General features: G+C 39.2%; 1 protein-coding gene across 10 annotated transcripts; it reads left to right on the top strand.

Annotated features, from left to right (window-relative positions):
• Nucleotides 1–743: 743 nt before the first annotated feature.
• LOC114876133 (histone lysine acetyltransferase CREBBP-like) lies at nt 744–16,292 on the top strand. 10 transcript variants are annotated; one of them, XM_029187245.2, is made up of 21 exons: nt 744–831; nt 2,292–2,447; nt 4,084–4,292; nt 4,385–4,759; nt 4,844–5,132; nt 5,196–5,501; nt 5,577–8,539; nt 8,621–8,778; nt 10,003–10,113; nt 10,191–10,325; nt 10,403–10,879; nt 10,954–11,119; nt 11,356–11,526; nt 11,601–11,843; nt 11,920–12,141; nt 12,215–12,334; nt 12,410–12,711; nt 12,803–13,216; nt 13,309–13,627; nt 13,718–14,135; nt 14,229–16,292. In XM_029187245.2, exons 1-21 carry the CDS (start codon nt 750–752, stop codon nt 14,702–14,704), a joined length of 8,112 nt encoding a protein of 2,703 aa, XP_029043078.2. In that variant the 5' UTR covers nt 744–749; the 3' UTR covers nt 14,705–16,292. The 10 variants fall into 10 exon arrangements, with proteins under 10 accessions (XP_029043078.2, XP_029043080.2, XP_029043070.2 ...); XM_029187247.2 differs by having other exon boundaries at nt 10,006–10,113; nt 11,610–11,843; XM_029187237.2 differs by having other exon boundaries at nt 13,718–16,292.
• The last annotated feature ends 2,045 nt before the right edge of the window (nt 16,293–18,337 follow it).

The raw sequence follows: 18,337 nt of genomic DNA on the forward strand, positions 1-18,337 counted from the left end.
TGATTGCCTCGAATGTGTGGGGAAAGCGACCCGCGTTCGCGGTGATCGTTCGCGCGCCCTGTGTCGCAGTGTGCTAAGGCGAGAGAAGAGGAGAGGAAGATGGTGCCAGCGGGCCTCGAGAGCGATATCGTTGCTGCGAGCTAGCGCCGTGCGCGCAGCCAGTCCGCCACACTCGAGTGTTTGACGAGTAGTGTGCGACCGACTAAAGCAAGTTAAACGTGAGGACTCGTTCGATAGTGTGTGCATTTAATCGCGGTGGTGATCCTTCGGATTGCAATACCGATAGTCCTGTTAACTTCTCGGCCTGTCTCGTCCTCGCGCGAGTGGCCCGTGCGCCCGTTGAAAAATTTACTGTGTGTGTGGGCTTTAGCGCGGGGTTCGACGTACCCCCGACGATGCCCAATGGTTGATCGTGTACCGAAGCGTGCTCGGGGACGCTCCACGCGCCGCGGTTTTCATTATTATTGTCATGCCTGCGAATACCCTATAAGCTTGGTGAATTTTCGCGGCTTCACTGAAATAGAGGAAGCAGCAATAGCAATAGTAACAGCATCAGCAGCAGCGGTCTTCTAGTGGCGTAGTGCACCATTTCGCCCGTCTCTGTGTACCCGTGTATACGTGCCTGCGTGCGTGCCTGCCTGCGTGCGTGCGTGCGTGCGGTCGTCCCGACTTGCTGCCGCCGCCGCCGCTTATTTGCTACCAACAGTAAATAGCCTGAAAGAAGAAAGAATTAACCCTAAAAAGAAACCATGGCCGACCACCTGGTGGACGGCCCGCCGAATAAGCGGCCGAAGCTCGGAGATCCTTTTCAAGGAACTTCGGACTCCGCGGGTAAGTTCTTACTTTGATTTCATCTTACAAACTGGTGGATTAAGTCAACAGTCGTACCGCGACTAACCTTTCAGGGATAAACGTTGCAAGTAGCGCATAAAAGTTTTTTTTTTTCCTCTTTTCAATTACGCGATCTGCACGTATCTTGTGTCATTGAGAAAAATATGCCCGCCGTTTATCAAAGGCATACTGTCAATCTGTTGACGGGTGCAACCTTTGAGCAAAATTATCACATGTCCATGCTTCGGTTTTTCTTTAAGAGATGCACCCCCTGTATTTCCTCTTTGTTAATGCAATTCTTCTTGTCGAAGATTGTATCGAAACAACAATGATCTATTTACCACATGTTATATCATTTTTGAACTTTTAGGAAAGTGTTGTGGTTGTAGCTGATCGTTTTATTCTAAGTTACAAAGTGTCATCCTTTGACAGGGGCCCTGTATTCAGCGTATCTTAAAATCCTCGAAATACAGCTTTCTTTGCTTCATTGATGCGTTTAACGGATGAAATTTGTATCTGGCTGTTAGTTAGCTGTTTATAAACTAACCTAAATTATTGAAGAAATACCGTCGTGGAAATTACACTACATTGCAAATTGTACAAACTTCATTGTCTAAACTTATCTGTCAAAATGACCAGACATTTAAGTGAATTTATTATGTATTTTATTTATGAAAAACAATATTTGAGAAACAGTAATGCTTTGTTGTGACACAGTGCTACCGTGTACTACATGTTTTGATATATAATACTTTACTATCAATTAATCACCATTCAGATATGAGATTCAGTGATAAAACAATCACTCAATTATCGTTTATTTCATTGTGAAGCTATTAATGTTAAACAATAAACAATTTGCATGTAATGTATAAATTTTGCTCAGAGGTTATAGACATAGTCAGTGTTACCTAAAGTAACTGTTTGCATCTCAATAATCTATAACTTCTGTCTTATTGCATGTTCTTTCTCTTAGACAAATTTAACATTATAAAATAATAATATTTTGTAAATTTTTTTTAGTCAACTTTAGACTTAGTTCTTATTTGATTTTTGTAGTGCACGACGAATGCATGGAAGTTTTGGATAATAATTACAAAGAATATTATGCTGGCATGATTGATGCGCTAACTATCTTCTTATCCTTATTTTCTTTAAGCGCTATTTTATATTACTTTAACAGTTTCTGAACTCAGTAATATTTCATGTAATCTCATATAAAATCAAATCATGATCATGACACTTAAATACTTGATGTATAAATCGCAAAATCTAGTCAGGTTACACAAAGTAAGTGGCAGACATAGTCTTTGAAGAAAAAAAAAATTTCTATCAATTCAGTTATGTACATTAGTTTTGTATAAAAGACGGATTAGGCTGTTTCTGCTACTTAAAAGTTGTGATCCAGAAAGCATAGACAGTTTTTCCACAGTCTGAAATAAAAACTGTGATATATGTAGTGGGTATGGCGCCTCTAATGATGCACCATGCTTATACAAACTACGGGGGAGGTGGCAGTGGTAACATGCAACAAATGCAGGGCCCGCCACAACAGCTACATCTGCAACAGCATCAGCTGCAGCCACATTGGAACAACCATACCGTCCAGAAAAGAAGTAAATATTAATACAAAACCCAGCAAAAAGTTGAAAAATACTAAGTCCAGCACTACAGAGTTTGTTTGTCTGTCCATTCATCTCATTTATTGGTACCATAAAGTTACAAAGTCGTTTGATTAATTCCAGTTTATGTCATAATCTTCCAGATAGATAGTTAATATGTTTTTTTTTTTAGAAAGTATGTAATAGTTTTAGCATATTGTCACTATGGTTCGTATAGTTATTGTTGCTATTTATACAAGTTGAAATTAATAAAAGGGTTGTATTTTTACTTGTTTTGATATAAATAAATGTAAGAAATATATTATCTTAAATAAAATACTGGAGAAAAATTGGATCACTTTAAAAACATTGTAAAACAAATAATGTATACACGCATAGTGGTTTAATGTATTGTATGAAAATTTTAATATATCATAAGTTTTAAATGTACAAAGTGTATCTAAGTAATAAACATGATATGGACATGCGACACACATGCACAGAGCTATAGAAACTTTACACCAGGATGAAATTATATTAATTGACATAATGTTTTTATGATAGTTTTTAAATGAAAAGTATAATTAACTAGGTAGGTAGAGATAATGTTTTGTATATACTTCTGTACTTTGCAGGTGATTGATATAATAAATTAAATAAATTCACAAAGTGATTTACAATATTTTATACGAGTTTCAGAAACTTTATTTTTATTTTTTTTTTGTTAATATTAAAGCATTGAAAACTATTCCATTTACAAACAGTTGTAAATATTCTTTAGAGTGACTCTGATTTCTTCGCATGATTGTCTACTCTAAAGTTTGCCATCAGTAGCTTTGCTGCTTTTGTAGTTTAGCACGTCTTTATTGTGAAGAAATTGTTATTCCGCTATAGGACAAATAACTTTAAGTTACGCTCACGCAGTGTATGTCTCATGTCTTATTTATTTATGTATTTGTTTATATTTATATGTAGTTTGTTGTAGAATTTTTTTTTTGTTTTATTTTCTTTTATCTCTTTTTTGAATATTTGCATTTGACCCCTTTTTTCTCCGTTGTTGTATGGTTAGTTTTGAATAGTCAAGTAAGTCAGAGAAATACTTGTACGTGAAAAATATATATTTCAAATACTGTAAGTTAATTTAATTAGCATAAATGCAATTTTTTTATTATTTGAAACACGATATGTATGCAAGTGTTAAAAAGTGTGTGCATGTGTGCATATATGTGCGTGTAGATTTACATGCAGGTATATTTTACAACATGCATTAAATGTTATACGGTAGTACGAAGATCTTACTATTAAATCTTTGGATAAAAGCTATGGTGACGGTGCTGAACCTTATCTTTATAATATTACTAATGGTTTTTTGGTCTCTATGGTATCTGTTACATCTAATTCAATCATAATCTGAACCTAAATGTTAAAGACTGGTTATCTAGAAAAGTGATTTTAAATTCCTACAATATTAAAGTTTTATAAGCATTGTAGTTGGAAAATGTATTTAGATTGAAAGTATAACAGACGTGTTATTATTGTATACTTCCTCTAGCCATGGTATTATTAATGCTTTACTTTTGTAGTAACCAGTATTTTTTTACAGCATTACATACAATAAATAGTAATCATTAATGTAAATATTTATTCTCAGATTACATAACAAACACAGATATGTTTGATCTTGAAAATGATCTTCCTGATGATCTGTTGTCAACGGGCTCTTGGGGTTCTGCAACTGAGAGTGCTAAACCACCCGCGACAGGCCCAGGACCAGGGCAGCAAAATGGTGCCCTTGACTCTGAACTCAGACAGCATGTACAGCAACAGCAACAACTTTCACATCACTTAATACAACAACAAGTTCGTATATGTAAAATATATATGTATTACTTGTATGTACAGAATTTGAATGAAATATTTTCATTATTTATTTTCATCTTTTGTTGAAACAGGGCAACAAGAACTTGGTTGCTAATTCTTTAGTAATGACCACTGGTACTTTGGGTAATAAAAGTCCAAACATGCAATCTCCACCAAATGTTTCTGTCTCTAAAGTAGTAGATCCTCAAATGGTCGTGAGCCTGGGAAATTTACCTAGTAGCATAGCCAGTTCTTTGGCAAATAATCAAATGTCTATCGCAAATTCGATGGGAAGCCTTCAATCATCGATGAGCATGGCGGGAAGTAATCCTACCATGTCAATGCCAGGTGGAATGAATTCTGGCCTAGTTATGACCAGCAGTGCTAGTGGAAATAATAATATGGGGGGAATGGCAGGAGGAAGTTTAATTGTAACAAACAGTTTGAACAAACAACCTTTAAATACTGTAGGTTTTAATAGAATTTCTACTTTTATCAAAATAGATTGATCTTTATAGTATACATGATCAATTGTTTCTTTATATTTTAAGGTAACTATGATGGGTCCCAATACTCAAGGAATTCATCACCCAGGTGGAGCGCATGGTGTTGCTCAGTTGCAAAATGGACCTGGAATAATGAATACTAGAGCTGTTGCAATGCAACAACAGCAACAAGCTCATATGGTAGGTCCAACGCGGGGTCAAAGTCCGCATCAACAAGTACATCAAGTCGGTATTGTTGGTCCTGGACAAGGAGGACCACGAATGCAAGCTCCTCCAAATATGGCGAATATGCCGAATATGGGACAGATTGGTGCGTCCAGTCCTTATGGTTATGGTATGTATACATACGATTTATAAATGGTAGGATAGCGTTTTTAAATGTTTAATCTTTTAAAAGGATCTCCAGCTAGCGGGCAAGGCCCTGGCGTTCCTGTCTGTACTAACAGTCCTGTCGGGGTTGTTGCACCCCAGCAAAAAGGAGTGGGAACAAATATGACTGCTATGCAAGCTGGTAGATTCGGTGGGACTGCAGGTCCCATTGGTTCTACGAATGTTGTGGGAGGTCAGGAAGGTGGTATGGCACAACAAGCTCAACCACCTGCTCCGAGTCCGGCTCAACCTCAGTCTGGTGCACCAAGCGGAGGACAACCTGGCCCGCAACAGGCTACTCAGGGTCAATTACCTGGCGCTGGAGCTCCGACTAGTTAGTATTCGTTTCTAATTTCAAATAAAGTAACCGTTGATTAAAGAAATTTAAATGAATTTTATAATTCGTTAGGTGCAACAAAATCAACCACCGATCCAGAAAAGCGTAAACTTATTCAACAACAATTAGTTCTTCTTCTTCATGCGCATAAATGTCAACGACGGCAAAGTCAAGCGAACGGCGACGTTGGCTGGCAATGTTCGTTGCCGGATTGTAAAACTATGAAAAATGTTTTGACGCATATGACATCTTGTCAATTAGGAAAGAATTGTACAGTGCCACACTGTAGCTCCTCGAGACAAATTATTAGCCATTGGAAACATTGCAATCGTAACGACTGTCCGGTCTGTTTACCTTTGAAGCAAGCAAATAAGAATAAAACGACAAACGCTGCCGCAGTATCTACAACACAACCAAATAGTCAACCAAATCCAAGTCCGACCGAGATGAGAAGAGCATACGATGCTTTAGGTATTCAGTGTCCTACGACGACGTCTGGTATGGTGCCTGGTCAGTGTGTCAGTAGAAGAATGCCAGCGCCGACCATGCAGGGAGCTCCCGGTTCGATTGGAAACGTTAGGCTAGCTCAACCTCAAACTCAGCCTGCACCCGGTCAGTCAGTCGTTGGAGCTGGACAACAAGTAGTCGCTCCAAATGTGTCTCTTCCTTTAAATTCTGATCCTAACACAGTTGGAGTAGCTGGTAACCAGGCAGCACCTACCAGCGGGCCCACGCCTGCTGTAGCGGCAGTTGCCGCGAACATACAACAGTCTGTTAACATGCAACAATTATTTGGTTTGAACGATTCGGGACAGCTTAACGTTCCTGAGAACAGACTGGCTAGCCTGCAGCTTCCAGCTGGACTTCAACCAGGTCAAGTAACAGCGACACCGGTGCAGGGAACAAAGGATTGGCATCAGTCTATCACTCCAGATCTTAGAAATCACCTTGTTCATAAATTGGTTCAAGCAATATTTCCAACTCCTGATCCGCAAGCCATGCTGGACAAAAGAATGCACAATCTGGTTGCGTACGCGAGGAAGGTTGAAGGTGATATGTATGAAATGGCTAATTCGAGATCGGAATATTATCATTTACTCGCTGAAAAAATATACAAAATTCAGAAGGAATTGGAGGAGAAACGACAGAAACGGAAAGAACAGCAACAACAACAGTTACAAGCTCAACAACAACAGCAACAACCTCAGCCTTCCGGAACGTCCGGTTCGGGTCTAAGGCCGTGCGCTCCGCCGGTTGTCGGCACCGTTCCACCATCGAGACCAGTCGGGACAGTTACCCCTAGTTTACGAAGTCATTCGCCAATGGGACAACTTGGAACTTTACCTGCAATGAGCATTCCGCACAATAGAATGCAGTTTCCTCAACAACAACAAACGCAACAACAGCAACAAGTTCAAGTTCAAGCCCAAACCAAAGTCCAAGCTCAGGCTCAGGCTCAGGCCCAAGCTCAGGCCCAGGCTCAAGTTCAACAACAAATGCAACAACAGCAGCAGCAGCAACAACAACAACAACAGCAGCAGCAGCAAGGAATTTTAGTTGGCCCACCAGGTCCTAGTCCAAACGGGCAGGCATCCTCTAACCCTAACGTCGTTCCAAATCCTGGCCTCAGTCCTTTCGGACAACCACAGATGTCACAAGCAAGTTTAACGACAACAACTACGTCTGCAACAACTAGTCAATTTCCAAACTCGAACGGCACTTCCGGCTTACCTAACAGTTCTCCTGTACAAAATCAACACCAGTTTCCTGATCTGATGAAAGTTAGGTTGGCTCAGTTAAGTTGTTCTCAGGCACAAGCAGCGCAAGCAGCAATTGCGCATCAACACCAACAGCAGCAGCAGCAGCAGCAACAACAGCAGCAGCAGCAGCAGCAGCCATCGCAAGCTCAACAACAACAATCGAATCAATCGCAACAACAACCAACGAGCACTTCGAATCAAAGTGCCACGACGACGTCCATGCCGCAAGCACCATCACCTTTCAGTGGCATACAACAACAAAATAGTCAGCAACAAAATCAATTTAACAGTAGTCGGCCTCTGTCCGTTTCAACACCTAACGACAACGGTATCAGTACCTCGACTCCTCAAACGATACCACCTCCCGCTTCCAGCGGGCCTAGTCCCAGTCCAGCGACAGCGACGAACGGTCCTCAATCAACCACTTCCACGCCTAACACGCCATTAGTTCCTTCCTTAATGACTCCAAATCAGACGGTATCCGCGAATCAAACGCCTCCTCACCCTGCCACCACGCCATCCCCGGCAGGGCTCGCAAATCTTGGGAAAGGTATGACGTCCCAGGAAAGAGCCGCGCTTAACGCGCCAAGAACTTCGTCCATGTCTTCGCAAATGGCTGCCATCACAGCTGCTTTAGACCGTGATAATTCTCCTAGTCCACCAATGAATAATAATAAGGGAAAGCTGGATTCTATCAAAGAAGAGAATATGAAGATGGAAATCAAATCGGAGGATGGTTCTGAGAATCACAGGATGGACGGTGGTAAGAATGTTAATAACGAGGTGTCTATTAAAACTGAAATCAAAACTGAACCGATGGAAGAAGGTTCCGGCGAGGGTATCGTGAAGGAGGAATCGTCTGGTATCAAAGAGGAGCCAGTCACGCCGATGTCCGGTCAAGATTCCACGACGCCGGACATCAAACCGTTGGTTCCTGAACCGATACAGCCGAGTGGAACGTCGGCGGACAAGAAACGATTGTGTTTGTTTAAACCGGATGAATTGCGGCAGGCGTTGATGCCAACTTTGGAGAAACTTTATCGTCAAGATCCAGAATCCATACCGTTCAGACAGCCTGTTGATCCACAGGCGTTAGGAATTCCAGATTATTTTGATATCGTTAAAAAACCTATGGACCTTTCTACTATCAAAAGGAAATTGGATACAGGGCAGTATAGTGATCCATGGGAGTACGTTGACGATGTGTGGATGATGTTCGACAATGCCTGGCTTTACAATCGTAAAACCTCGCGCGTATACAGATATTGCACAAAGGTAGCGTCCTTTTTTTTAAAGTCTTCTTCGCCCGTTAGATATCTGTTTCTTCGTTACGTAATACGTTTCGTTTGATTTTAGCTATCGGAGGTTTTCGAACAAGAAATAGACCCTGTAATGCAAGCTCTAGGATATTGTTGCGGAAGAAAGTACACGTTCAATCCACAGGTTCTTTGTTGTTATGGAAAACAGCTTTGTACGATACCGAGAGACGCGAAGTACTACTCCTATCAGAATAGGTCAGTATATGAAAGAATTTTAGTTGAATAACTGTGCAGCAAGAGGATTTATATTTAATAATTGAGAAAAATAGTCTGCATGATGGGAATATGTTAGTAGGTTTTATCTCCATCTTGCCCTTTAGAAACTTCTTTACTTAGATAATAATTAGACATCTTGTTAATGACTTCTGTTACTCCCGGCTGTCTTTGAAGGATACTGACATTAGTTTTATACCTATTCAGTTTTAGACATCCAGATTTCCCTTTAGGCGCATTCAACTTGAAGAGTACATTTTTTTACTTTTGAAAGTGTTCTATAACCGAATACGCCAGATTAAAGTGGCAGGCTAATTAGCCTGTGTCGGTGATAATTGTCGATACAGGCCAGTCTCCTGACCTACACGTTTTTTTATTAGATTCTATTTTAATCATAATTATAACATTAACGAATGTATTTTCTCCCGTAAAGTTCGCACATTTAAAGTTAAAATTTTATTAACGCATATACTTAAGGGGATGAAAGCTTCATAAAAACAAAAATTAGATGCTTTTTATAAGTATAATTTTGCTTGATGAATAATTTAGATCTAGAAAATTACGGTGAAGTTTCTTAATAAGACACTTATCTAACTCTTGAGTATATGCAATCAAGTAATTTATGTATATATTATATGGTGTCTAACTATGGCACTCTTCTCTTCTTTGTATGTTACCTTCGCTCTACCCATGGGTTGCGCACGCACACACAAATCCTTGTTTGCTGCTTGCTTCTTGTGTTGCCCGCGCCCCTTGCTTCTTTCTGACTCTACTACTTCATGCCACGAAAAATTACTACTTGGAAATTGGACGATTGAAATTGGATTCCTGACACTTAAAATGAAAACAAAAATAAATATCAAACAATAATACCTGTGATAAATGAAAAACTGTAATGAAACCAAAAAATATATGTATATATATATATACACCAATGTTAATTACATCAAATGATGATTCTCTACAACTTTTGGAACAAAAAAAAAAAAATAATAATAATGAAACGGAACCAAACGTATATAATTGGCAAAACATTACTTGCATGTGTATAATTGCAAATACAAATAAATATTTCTCAAAATTGGATATTCTACATTTGGATACATCGATTGGGGCGTGAAATACAAATTGATCTCTTCGTATGATGCACGCATGACATTGACCAATTGAAATTTGGAACTAAACACGTACTATTGATTGGAACAGTAGTCTAAAGGCATATGGTCTTTCCGACAGATACACCTTCTGTCAGAAATGTTTCAACGACATTCCTGGTGACACTGTGACATTGGGAGACGATCCAACGCAACCTCAAACGTAAGTAATTCAAACTGAATTAAATCATCATCTTTCATTGGTCCTCGGATATTGAAGAAAATTATTTTTCATTTCAGTGCCATTAAAAAGGAACAGTTCCAGGAGATGAAGAACGATCACTTGGAATTGGAGCCGTTTGTTGTGTGTACAGATTGCGGTAGAAAAGTTCATCAGATTTGTGTTCTTCACATGGAATCAATCTGGCCCTTAGGGTAAATAACAATAACTTTAACAATCATTAAACAATTATAGATGATCAAAGAATTTAATTGTCAATTGTTTATTAAAGGTTTACTTGTGATAACTGTTTGAAAAAGAAAGGACAAAAGAGGAAAGAGAATAAGTTTAACGCTAAACGTTTACCGGTCACTAAATTGGGTACCTATATAGAAACTCGGGTGAATAATTTCTTAAAGAAAAAAGAAGCCGGTGCCGGTGAAGTTGCGATTAGAGTAGTAGCGTCCAGTGATAAAGTTGTGGAAGTGAAGCCAGGAATGAGAAGTAGATTCGTAGAGAACGGTGATATGCCAGGGGAATTTCCGTACAGAGCGAAAGCGTTGTTCGCGTTCGAAGAAGTTGACGGCACGGACGTGTGCTTTTTCGGCATGCACGTGCAAGAATATGGCAGCGAATGCACGCCACCCAATACTCGAAGGGTTTATATCGCGTACTTGGATTCTGTACACTTTTTCCGGCCTAGACAATTTCGTACAGCGGTGTATCATGAAATTCTTCTCGGTTACTTGGATTACGCGAAACAACTTGGGTAAGTTTCGCGTTAATCACCTTAGTTGATGGTAAAATATTATCAGAATTAACTAAACGTTTGTCACGATACAGCTACACTATGGCTCATATTTGGGCTTGTCCACCTTCCGAAGGAGATGATTATATCTTTCACTGCCATCCCCAAGAGCAAAAAATTCCAAAGCCTAAGAGATTACAAGAATGGTATAAGAAAATGCTGGATAAAGGCATGGTTGAAAGGATCGTACTTGATTATAAGGTTGATATTATATATTCTCTCGTAATTAATTACTATGATACAGTCTCCGTGTTACTTGGGAACGAATCGTTATTCTCGAGTGTCAAGTGAGACTAAAAGTAACGTCTGTAAAAGCTAATGTTCTTATTGAACCAGTAAATTTGAACATAGGATTAGCAGACGACAATTGAAATTCATAATTGTTCATAATTTCCAAATACGAATCGAAAGTACGAATTTCTATTTGTAAATTTCAGGATATCTTGAAACAAGCGATGGAAGATAAACTTTCGTCAGCCGCAGATTTACCATATTTTGAAGGTGACTTTTGGCCCAATGTTTTAGAAGAAAGTATCAAAGAATTAGACCAAGAGGAAGAGGAGAAACGTAAACAGGCGGAAGCCGCGGAAGCTGCCGCTGCCAATGCAGTAAATATAATTTATAGTTCCTGTATCAAATTAGATGGATATTTCTTTTTTTAATAATTATATACCTTATAATGTTGTTTCAGATTTTCTCGTTATCAGAAGATTCTGAAACGGGCCCGGATGGGAAAAAGAAAGGGCAAAAGAAAGCTAAAAAGTCGAATAAGTCAAAAGCGAATCAAAGGAAAAACAGTAAAAAATCTAATACTCCTCAAACAGGAAATGACCTTTCCGCAAAAATTTTTGCAACTATGGAAAAGCATAAAGAAGTATTCTTTGTTATTAGGTTGCATAGCGCTCAAAGTGCAGCCAGTTTAGCAGTAAGTATTTAAAATCATATTTACATATGTTATTTTTTTAAACATATGTTTAAAAAATGCGTTCATTAAATTTCAGCCAATTCAGGATCCCGACCCTCTTATTAATTGTGACCTCATGGATGGTCGCGATGCTTTCCTTACAATGGCTAAGGAAAGACATTATGAATTTTCTTCCTTAAGACGCGCGAAATTTAGTTCTATGTCCATGCTATACGAATTGCACAACCAAGGTTTTGTTTATACTTGTAATAACTGTAAGAACCATGTAGAAACAAGATATCACTGTACGGTTTGTGATGTGAGTATTAAAATATTCAGTTTTACACATATTTCAAATTTTACAACGGGTTTAATGTTGTATGCTTTTACAGGACTTTGACCTGTGTATAAGTTGTAAAGAAAAAGATGGTCATCCTCATCATATGGAGAAACTTGGTTTAGGTATAGACGATGATTCATCGCCGGCTGATGCCAAACAAGCAAACCCACAGGTAAAGTGTCTTCCTGACAGATATAAATGTATTGGAAATAGTACCATGAATGTATCTTATTTTTATTTTTAACAGGAGGCGCGTAAACTTTCGATACAAAGATGTATCCAGTCATTGGTGCATGCGTGTCAGTGTAGAGATGCTAACTGTCGACTAACCAGTTGTCAGAAGATGAAGAGAGTAGTGCAACATACGAAAGTGTGTAAACGAAAGACAAACGGTGGCTGTCCAATATGTAAACAGTTGATAGCACTTTGTTGTTATCACGCTAAACACTGCCAGGAAACGAAATGTCTTGTTCCATTCTGTTCGAACATCAAACATAAATTGAAGCAACAACAGCTTCAGCAACGATTACAACAAGCGCAATTGTTAAGGTACCAGTGATGTTAATAACAATAGAGTAAGAAGATTAAGAATTATACATATTCTAAATCAACGTGGAATTTTTTTCTTTTTTCATTGTAGGAGAAGAATGGCTGTGATGAATACTAGACCTACAGGTACTGTAGGAGCAATACAATCCGGGCAACAAAGTTCGAACGTTACTATGACAACCGGTGTTGCCATGAAACCAGGAGTTAGTCCTACCAATTTACCTTCGCCGCATCAGCCTGGAATAGGTTTGAAACCAGGCACGCAAACACCACCTGCACACGTTCTTCAGGTCGTTAAGCAAGTGCAAGAAGAAGCTGCGAGGCAGCAGGCACCTCACGTTGGTTATGGTAAAGTAACGCCAGGTAGCGGTGTCGGTGTCGGGGTTGGTGTAGGAGGACAGACGGGTGGTGTGATGCCTCCGCCGCAAATACAGCGGCCGATATCGGTCCAAATGCCAAATCCCGGTGGTACGCATCTCATTCCAATGGATCAGTGGACGCCAAGGTAATCTGTCGAACGAGAAGAATGTTATTTCTAGTTGAAAGTTGTTTCGTGCAGGTGTTGTATGAATATCAATATAATATTTTTATTTACAGTAGGTATCAGCCGAATGCGGTGATGCAACAAACTCCTGGCTTGAGACAACAAACGCCGCAGCAGTTAATGCAGCAGCAACAACAACAACACCAAGCACAGCCGATGGTAATGAGTGGACCGATGTCTAGACAACCGGGAGTTATCGGTGGTGGTCCGGTTAGTCAGGTCGGTCCGCAGGTTCAAAGCACGATGCACAAGCACGTACTGCAGCAACTTATGCAAACACTTAAGAATCCTCATACTCCCGAACAACAAAATCAAATACTTCAAATACTCAAAAGCAATCCACCGATAATGGCTGCCTTCATTAAACAACGGGTATGATTAATTAACATTTACCATATTATTTGCTATCCTTACTCTTGGTTTTGACGATTTCTATTACCTTATGATTTTCTTAACAAAAAGGCGCTTGCCCTTCAGCAACAAAGTGGTCAATACGGCGGAGGAGTTGGTGGACCTATGGGTCCTAATCAACCCCAACAACAACCTGGTTTGCAGCATATGATGTCTCAGCAGCAACAGCAACAACACCAACAGCAGCAGCAGCAACATCAACAGCAGCAGCAACAGGGCAGGATGCAAATACAGGCGATGCTGAATCAGCAGCAGCAGCAACAACAACAGCAGCAGCAACAGCAACCTGTTCAGCAACAGCCACAGTGGTATAAACAACAAATGCTGGTGATGCAGAGACAGCAACAGGCTCAACAACAACAGCAACAACAGCAGCAGCAGCAACAACAACAGCAGCAGCAGCAACAATTTACCCAACCACCAGCACCTCCCTACGGTCAACAACGACCGATAAGGCCGTCTCTTCTCGGTAAGGGTCACTTAGTTCTCGAGAAAACGAGGTTGGTCGAGCCGCTTGGTTCGTGGTCTAACGCTTGCCACGATTCCGCGTATTCTTCCTCAGGTTACGGTGGGTTTAGCGAACAAGGATACGGTCAACCGGGTTTAAAACCAACACCTCCACCGGTACCTTCTCCGCAAAGCGTGATGGGACCACCCGGGATATCTGTACAGCAACAGCTAATGCAGTCCGTACGATCTCCGCCCCCGATACGATCTCCTCAACCAAATCCTTCCCCGCGACCGGTCCCGTCACCTCGAAATCAGCCAGTTCCTTCGCCTCGATCAGGACCGGTGCCATCGCCTCATCATCATCCACCACACGGTACGCCGACGCATTCACCGGCACACGAACTCGGTGGTCCAAGCGAAATGATGCTTTCACAGTTGAGCGGTGGAACAGGTGCGCCGACCGGTCACCCCGGTACCATGCCTCATCATCCGTCTCCGGCACCACCGCCTACTAGTGGCACGGACTCCAGTGAAGTGACGCCCATGACGCCGCAAGACCAACTTTCCAAATTTGTCGAAGGATTGTAGTGACTGTTAGTGAAGTCGGTCAATACTAGTGCCTACTTACGTCAATGAGCGAACCGATGCTTTCGTTTTCGTATCGCGAACCGTTTTCCACAAGAAAAGAATGAACGGTGTCGCCGAAATTCCATCTCTCTGTCATGAGGCAGAGAGAGAGGAGAGAGAGAGAGAGAGTGTGTAACCTCCATCCGTTCTGCGTTCCTAGCTTCGTGGAGATCAGGTACAACTTATTTACGTCCGGTACGCTGACCCGACTTGTGCGTTCCCAGATGCTCAACCGCGACGAGTCAGAGTACCAAACACAACTGGTGCGACCAAATTAATCCGGATGAAGCGTGTTCCCTGTTTCTAACTTTCGAGTTTAAGGTGCCGGAGCAATACAGCGTGATATAATGGTGCTGCTCTAGATGCTCCATGAAGATTCTACAGCAGGCTCAACGAACACTTTGAACTTACATGTTACTGTATTCTCGTACCTCAACCCTCGGTGTCCTCGATCGAGAAAAAGAAAAAAAAAAAACACACAAATCCGATGGAACCGACGAGAAATAATTATTTCAAGCTCTACAGTAAAAAAGAAAAGAAAAGAAAAGAAATCAAGAAAGACTATTGATACGTTCGCCCCGTAAACACACGCGTACACACAGAAAGAAAAGAAAACACACTCATACACGCAAAGACATAAACACAATGGCCCTGCTGCCTCTATCTTTTACTCCCCTTAAAATACGACCTTTTCATCTTAATACTACCTTCCCTCGCTGCTGCTCGTGCAGGCTGAGTGAAATCGTACAAATGTGTTGTGTATACTTAACGTTAATTAATAATTAATAGTTCAAATATTATTAGCGTAGCGATTATATGCAGTTATTATATACCACTATTATTATTATTATCGTGACGAGATGCAAAGTATATAACAAAAATGAAAAAAAAAAAAAATACGAACTGTATGAAACGAGAAATGAGAATTACGATATTCGAGAAGACGAGGAAGAAGATAACGATACCAACAACCATTGTATATGTAAGGAAGGGAAGAAAAACAGAATTTAGTGGAAAAGTTAAGTAATGTTAACTTAGGCTAATTTGTTATTAAGAGTTCGCTACGGCTGCCGAAGGTTGTACCTTTTAAGCGGTATGAAATTTTATGGATCATTCTCAGAAATTAATCCTCGGATAATCTGCTGAATCGTTCGTAATCGAGGAAGGACGATTACAAAAACCCCCCTCATATTTTTTTTTTTTCCTGACAGGACAGGCGAGACAATGCGGATTAACGGTGTCGCAACCAAAAAATGAAAAAAAGTAGAAATTCACGACAAGCTGCTATTTGCTAATTAGTACGGGAGGATTTATATAAAAAAAATCGTGTTAATTTTTAATGAAAGAACGAAAGAAAGAAAAAAAAAATACAACAAAAACCACAACAAAGTTTTTCTAATCGAGGGTCCAAAACATGTACAGTTCAATCAAAATGTGTAGCTAAACGAGAAAAAGAATAATGCGTAAACCCGAAAAAACGGACCCTCGCGTGAAAAGCGTTCTGTACATACTATACTATTATTACGATAATAATAACGATTATTATTAATTTCCCTGTCTCTTATGAATTTATTATTAATAATATTATTACTATTATTATTATTATTATTATTATTATTATTATTATTATATAATTATTATTGATTCTTATTAATAATTATTATCATTATTATTATTATTACGATTATTATATTATTACCATCATTGCTATTATTACCAGAAGTTTCACGCGTATTAAGTTAAAGAAAAAAAAAGATGTATAAATATTTGGAGGGAAAAAAAGGCGAGAAAGGGGAATCCTTCTCACACTCATACGCGCGCGCGTTTATATTAAATCATTGCAATGGGATATAAAATACCCTTGCACGAGAATCGCATACAAATACACGTACATAAAGACACTACGTGACTATGCCAGTGCTGTATCATAGTAAAACTAAGGTGTAACGTTTCCTCCCTCTTTTTATTTTTTTTTTTTTTTATTTTCTTCGATTACCTATTTAAATGACTAGTTGATAACGGTTGACGACGACGAAAAATATTGATGCTTTGAGAGTCCGTATCGTCGGGTATTTCGGTTGAATACACGGTGTACAATGTGTAACTAATTAATGTGTAATTAAGTTATAGCCGTTTTTTTATTTTTGTTTTTCTTTAGTCGTAATCTGAAGTTATCAATAACCGGTGTATAAAGTTCGAAACTCGCGGCGTTTCCGTCGACGCCGCGACTTCCGTTTTCGAAGACGAAGACTCGCGATAGAAACACGGTGTCACCGTGATTTCGTACTTTTTATTACAACTTTATAATCAAACACATGCAATATATATATATATATATACATACATCGATGCCCTTCGAATTCGTAAAGAGATAAAGAAAAATTGTCGAACGCGTTTTACCTCGCAAAAATAAAGAAAGAATAAAATCGAGATATTTGCGAGAAAAGTTTCATTGAAATCATTAATCGATCTTGTTTTGTTTCGTTTCGATTATGAAAGAGATTTGAAGAATCTTTTCTGTTTTACGTAAAATTTTGATATTTTCTTTAAGAGAGAAATACGTACTAATTGTAAGTACACAGTTTCTGGGTGTGTTCTTTTTTTTTTTTCAAAGTTTATTTATTCAGTCTATGTGTGAAATTATGAAAATTGTCGACGTTGACAAGACATTCCTCTCATTGTACATTCTTTCTCTATCTCCCTCTTTTGTTTGTATTTTTTGGTATTTATTTTTATTTTAAAAAAAAACGCTTTCGCGATCGCAAAGAGAAGACAATTAAAATAAACTATTTAACGATCGAATCGTTGGTGCATCTCACGTGTTTTACATAAATTTTTTAAATAAACATGAACTAAACGACGAGCATACGGATGATGAACGACCATAGATTTAAACGAATTAATTTTCCTAGCGAAAAGAAAAAGAGTAAACGTGAAATATTTGTAACGACAGAAAACCCAAAAGTATTTGGCTTAGTATGGCTGTGTTTTAGGGCAGTGTTGTAAATCTGAAAGTGGTATACCCTTCGTGGTATGAAACCGTTTAAATTGCGGACCTTCGAACGCTGCCACGTGCCAATCCTCCGCCCCTATTTTATCCATTAATTTTATTCGTTTAATTATCAAACGGAGGAGATAAACCACGTGAAACCGTGTTCCTTCAAACGCATCATATAATTAAGGAAATGTCTTTCTCGAGGAAGCCATCACGAGTTTAGAAAATCTTAACACCTTATTGACGTCTTACTCCCGATTAGAAGATCGTTAAATCTTTTTTTCTTTTTTGTAAAAATTAAGAAATTAAAAAACAATAACATGGAGATGATGCTACTAGCGAAAATAGTACTAATAATAAATGAGGCATTGCTAAAATTTTTAATGAGAATTTCAATAATACGTAAGTACGTTTTATAACACTGTCGATAAGGTGTTAAAAAGACGACGCTCGAAGATCGAGAAAGAGGAAGTCGTTTTCGAACAAACGGAAGCGGTTTGCACGTGCCGGTTTTGGTACGTCGGCGTTCGTGGTAATTTATTATTGTAACGAAATGCGAATGATACAACACTCTATATATAGATATATACATATATAAA

This window comes from Osmia bicornis, chromosome 1 (genome assembly GCF_907164935.1).
Source record: "Osmia bicornis bicornis chromosome 1, iOsmBic2.1, whole genome shotgun sequence".
Taxonomy (NCBI): Eukaryota; Metazoa; Arthropoda; class Insecta; order Hymenoptera; family Megachilidae; genus Osmia; species Osmia bicornis.

Excerpts from the sequence above, each read along its gene's own strand:
- LOC114876133 (XM_029187237.2), top strand. The coding sequence starts at position 750 with ATGGCCGACCACCTGGTGGACGGCCCGCCGAATAAGCGGCCGAAGCTC. Across the intron at positions 10,114-10,190 it reads GATCCAACGCAACCTCAAAC|TGCCATTAAAAAGGAACAGT; the intron begins GTAAGTAATTCA and ends TTTTCATTTCAG. Across the intron at positions 10,326-10,402 it reads GAATCAATCTGGCCCTTAGG|GTTTACTTGTGATAACTGTT; the intron begins GTAAATAACAAT and ends TGTTTATTAAAG.